This window comes from Corvus brachyrhynchos, unplaced genomic scaffold, assembly GCF_000691975.1.
Source record: "Corvus brachyrhynchos isolate BGI_N302 unplaced genomic scaffold, ASM69197v1 scaffold426, whole genome shotgun sequence".
Lineage (NCBI taxonomy): Eukaryota > Metazoa > Chordata > Aves > Passeriformes > Corvidae > Corvus > Corvus brachyrhynchos.
Window position 1 is genome coordinate 449,728 of NW_008238653.1, and position 5,131 is coordinate 454,858.

The window sequence follows — 5,131 nt, forward strand, 5'->3', positions numbered from 1 at the left end:
CGGCCCGAGAACATGGCACACGGCTCCAGTGTGTCCGGGTCATCCTCCTCCTCCTCCTCCTCCTCCTCTGTCTTGATCACGATCCCATCCTCTGTGGGGGAAAACCGAACAGTGTCAAGGTTATTGGGTGGGACGGGGTGGCTTCTTACACCCCTGGGTGCTACAGAAACACCTGCACGGGCTCCTGCAGCTGTTTGCGCCTGCCCCACCACCCGGACACGAGCTGGCTGCAGCCGGAGCCCGGAGCGCTGGGATGGGCCACATGCCCCCTGAACACGGAGCTCAGACAAACCACCCCTGGTCAGGCTCCCCCGGAGGGTCTGCTCTGACCAATTGCCAATAGGTTTGGCAGCTTCATGGTGCTGCAGGATGTGGGGGATAACAGTGTCATGGGCTCGCCAGGGCGCGGGTGGCCAAGAGATTTCAGAGCAGCTCCATCTGCTGCTGTTTCACTGGGCTACAACAGCACTCCCCACACGGCACCACTCGACACAAACACAGCACTGGGCTGCTGGCTCTGCTCTGGGGACAGCACAGCCAGCCTGGGACTGTCCCCTTCCCTCAGCCTTGCCATGAGGGGAGAGACCCACCTCCTTCCCAGAGCACCCAGCAGTGGGATGGAATGGCAGTGGGATGGATGGCAGCAGGCCAGGTTCGCCTTCGTGTCACCAAGGCAGGAAGTGAGCCAGGGATTTTGTTTGGTGAGAGCAGCCATCCCAGGGACACACAGCAGGACATGCACAGCCAGCACAGCCCAAGGAAAGGCCCACAGGGCATCCCTCATGTCACCCCACACTGGACTTCCAGCCAGGCCTAAATAGTCTCCTGGGAAGAGCAGCTACACTTTCCCAAGAAAGGGAAACCGACGGGAGTGGATGTGTCAAAGCTGTGGCGGCCCTCTTCCCTCTGAGGGAGGGGAAAACCCAGGTCCTTCTCCCTGCCCCCCTCTATGGACCTGGGGGCTCAATCCCCCATCCCGGCCAGCACTGCCGTAGCTCCTGCCCAGCCCCACCAGCTGGGCCCCACGCCCTGCCAGAGGCAGCGGCTCTCGGACAAGGATCGGCTCCAGCCCCACTGGTGGCTTGGCTGCTTTCCCTCACAAAGCCGTGAGCAGACCACAGGACCCACAAGACGGAGCTGAGGCCCTCAAGAGCCCAACCCTGTGCGTCTTGGTTTGTGTTACACCACAAAGCCGTCAGGAGGAGGGAACCCACCATTCCCAACCTCTCATCTCCCTGCTCTCCCATCCCCACCCTCGCAGCACATCTGCAGGACTTGGCCTGCATCTGCCACTCCACTGGCAGAATTCTACACATGAAACACTCGGTGCCATCACTGCATCTCTCCACTAAATCACCTCATCCTTCCCCTTCCCTCCTGGCAGCTCACACACCACAGAGCTCCAGCCGTTCTTCCCTGTCCTGCGGAGCTGCCCCGAGCAACTCCCACACTTGGCAACCTGCAGGACCTCCCACATTCCTCCAGCAGAGTCCGGTGTGCAACCATCCACTCCTCCACACCTCACACCAACGTCCTGCCCTCTGCCACAGCGGGATTTTGGGAGCAGGGCTCACTGGGGCTCTCACAGAACACTGCCTGAGGCACATCTTCCCTTGGTCTCGGTGGGTAACACACGGAGGGCTGGGCCAGTGCTCACTCCGCTCCGGAGTGGAACAGGAGCCCTCAAAAACCACATTTTGTGCCCAGCAGGGACATGGTGCCTCCTCCTCCAAGCCCAAGGCCTGGCCAGAGCCACTCTTGGAAGCTGCTGCACCCAGAAACTTTCCTTCTGGTGCTGGTTTCTGGGGGGGATTTAACTCCTCCTGCCCATCCAACCCTTTGCCCACCTTTTCCTAACCCACCACAGCTCCCCGGGCCTCCCATGTCCAGAGTGTCTCACCGGTGCAGCTCCCGTGGTGGACGATGACCCTCTGGATCTCGTTGAAGTCGGCTCCATACTCGGACGAGTCCCCCAGGCTGGTTCCCGGGAGGTCCCTCGGCGGGGACACGGAGCCGTAGGGGCTCTCGCAGGCCGCCTCCTCGTCTGGGCTCTGGAAGCTCCCCTCGGACTGCCCCGACATCCCGTGCAGCTCGGGGTTCTCGGGGCTGTCTTCAGGAAGGAGCTCCTCCGTTTTGATCACAACCCTTATTCCAGCTGCAGCAACGAGAGATTCCCGCCTGCCATCACTCCCAGGATGAAGGAACTGCTCCCAGCAATCCCCGCCGGCTCTGGCTGCTGATCCCACAGAGGGGTTTCATCTCCTCGGCCTCTTCTGCTCTCCCTACAGCCCCTGCCCTTCACCCATCCCTGCCACGCTCCCAGCTCCAGCCCAGGACCATCCGCAGGCACAGGGAACTCGCTCCACCCAGCCTGGGGCCTTGGTGGCACAGCTCAGCAGGCCTCAGCCACCCCACATTCCCCAGCTGCAGCTCCATGTGGGCCCATGATCTTCCTCTTCCTATTGGCCTTAACTTAATTTCAAGATCCTTGTGATGGAGAGCACAGGTAGGGTGTTGGAGTGACCCCACATCCACAGCCTGGGATCAGGGATGACCAGTGGAGATGACAGCATCTCTTCCAGGCCATCTCCTTATCTCCTTATCAGCCCCCTCATGTGACAGCAGGAGTCGCTCTGGCACTTGGGGCCACTGGTGCCTCATTCCCAGCCCAGCCTTGCCCCTCAGCACAGGATGGGACCCCGCTTCCCTGCCCAGGAGGATGCTCCAGGCACCATCCATGCAAAGAGAGGGTGGAGAGGATTTTCTGGATGGATGGGCTCTCCCAATGGGACCCAATTCTCCTTCCTTGCTCCCTGAGGACCTGGTCTGGTTGCAGATGCTTCCCTTGCTGGGAAGGGCTCCCAGTGCCCAACTCTCTAGGCTCTGCTTGCCCTGGTTTCTATGTTGAGCTGTACCTGGACACCAAACCTCCCATCAGCCAAATTTATCCCATTCCTAGGCAAGGCTTCTCCTGATAAACCCCATCAGCCACAGCCCCAGCAACACCTGCTTCAGCCTTGGGATGAGCAGCTCCTGGGAACACAACCCAGGGCTGCCCTGGTGCCAAGGCGCCTCCTCACCTGCAGTGGCATCAGTAATGATCTCACTCTCCTCCAGGTCCTGCTCATTCCTGCCCCGCGATTCCTCCCCTTGCTCGATCTGAGACAAAACACCAGGTTTGGAAATTGCATAGTCTGTTGAGAGACAGAGGGGTGGAGAGAGGGGTTACTGCGCTGGGAATTGAATACTGGCTTCCAGCTCTTCCCAGCGCCGGGGAACACGTGAGGACACTCAGGAACATCCACGGGTGCTGCTGGCAGAGGGAATTCAGGGAGACAGGAGCTGAGGTGCCACACACAGAGGAACTACCTAAGAGAAGAAACCAAATCCCTTTCGTTTTTTTCTGGTGGGGTTTTAGAACTTCTTAAGACAAATCGTGCCCACTGCAAAGCCAGAAGCATTTCACCAGCTCCCAGCAGAGCTGGGATTCCTCCTGAACCTCCATAGGAAATGCCCCAAAGCATGGATGACATCAGACAATTCTTCCCTTTGCAAAATCCTCTAAAGGGGTGCATGGGCTGATACCCACTGCAGGCCCCAGGGAAGCCCTTCCACCAGCCATGGGGAAGGAGCTGGTTTTTGACTGCATAACTGTTGCTGGAAGAGGTCTGGGAGGTCTCCAGCCCACCTGCCCACAGGGCACCCCCCACGCAGCCAGAACACCACCACAGCATGAGCTGGAATGAACCCAGACTAAAAACATCCTCCTGTGTTTTTAAGTCTTTAAAATGGGACATTTGGGCCTCGCCCAAGGGGATCTCCAAGGAGAAGCCAGAAGCAGTCCCCCGTCCCTCGGCAGAGCGAGGACACCCCATATTTACCCAGGGAGATCAGAGACTCGTAGTTCCCCTTCATCACATTCTTGTACAGCTCCTTCTGCCACTCCTCCAGCTTCTCCCATTCCTTGTCATTGAAATAGACGGACACGTCATCAAAGGTCACCGGCACCTGCAATTCCAACAGCGGGTTCAGGCAGGAGCCTGGGCACGGCCAAGCTGCAGCTCCTTCAAGGCCATCAACAAGCTGCTTTTTACACTTAAAACAACTCCTGGGCAGGTATTTCTATGGGAATAAAGGACTCAACCAAACCAAAGGGATGGTTCCTAGCCATGAATCCAGACTGGGATTTCCCCAAAGGACCCCGAGCTCCTGCTCTCTGCAGGGTGATCAGGCTTGGGGGACGGTAAGGGAGAGAAAACCCAGGAGCTGGGCTGGACTCATCCCTATTGATGAGCTGACGTAACCCCCGGATTCAATTACCCCAGAACTCCAGGGAAAACTCTACCCAGGCCCACAGGGCTCCCCATTATCCCTGGTTACTCTGTGCCCACTGGCTGCAGCTCCCTAGCTCGTTAGCCAAGGAATAATTCCCAAGGATAAATTCAGGATGTGCAAACAGTGCTGTGTTGGAGTGGAGCTCTTCAGAGGAGAACACAGCACTCCGGTTCTGCCCCCCAACCACGCTGATGGGTTGTCAGGGTCTGAACCCCCCTTTTCCTGACCCTCTCTGCTCTCTCCGGAGTCATTCCCATGTCCTACACGGTCTCATTTGCACACGTTCTTTTAGCGGGAAGGTTGTGAAATTCAAGTAGGAGCTGAATATTGAAGGTGGGCTCTTTCTGGAGCTCAACTAAACCCAGGGAGCTCATCTGCCTTCCTGAATCCCAAAGCTTCCCCCTTCCCTGCAGCAGCAGCTCCCACTTGCTCCTTCCCCGGCCTGGGAGACTCTGCAGCACCAAGGTGGTCAAAACAAAAGAACCACAAAACCTGCAGGGTTTTTTCAAATGGTGTCAAAAAGAAATGAACAAAAAAAGAGCCAGTGGTCCCAGGGCTTTGCAGCGCAGTGGAGCAGAACTGAAACCTCTGGCCTGAGTACCAGGATGTCCTCCCAGGCCGGTGTCCCACCGTGTTTCAGTCCCAGGCAGGGATGAGCTGGGAAGCTGCGATGGGCAGCTGCAATGGTGAGAGACTCCCCTGTGCTGGGGCTGTCCCCGCTCACCCACCCCGGTCCTGTCCTGCCCTCCGGGAGCATTTTGGGTGCAGTGCCCGGCTCCCAGACCCCAGGACACCT

The 5,131-nt window shown here is 58.3% G+C and overlaps 1 protein-coding gene across 1 annotated transcript in view; it reads right to left on the reverse strand.

Moving 5' to 3' along the window:
* LOC103617979 (zinc finger protein 777) overlaps positions 1 to 5,131 on the reverse strand; it is a gene marked incomplete at its 5' end in the record, with an annotated part of 8,795 nt that overhangs the window by 1,660 nt on the left and 2,004 nt on the right. Inside the window, 4 exons of the mRNA XM_017737676.1 lie at positions 3 to 91; positions 1,901 to 2,155; positions 3,081 to 3,194; positions 3,882 to 4,008. Of these exons, the coding sequence (XP_017593165.1) occupies positions 3 to 91; positions 1,901 to 2,155; positions 3,081 to 3,194; positions 3,882 to 4,008 (585 nt within the window). The remainder of the gene's footprint in view (positions 1 to 2; positions 92 to 1,900; positions 2,156 to 3,080; positions 3,195 to 3,881; positions 4,009 to 5,131) is intronic.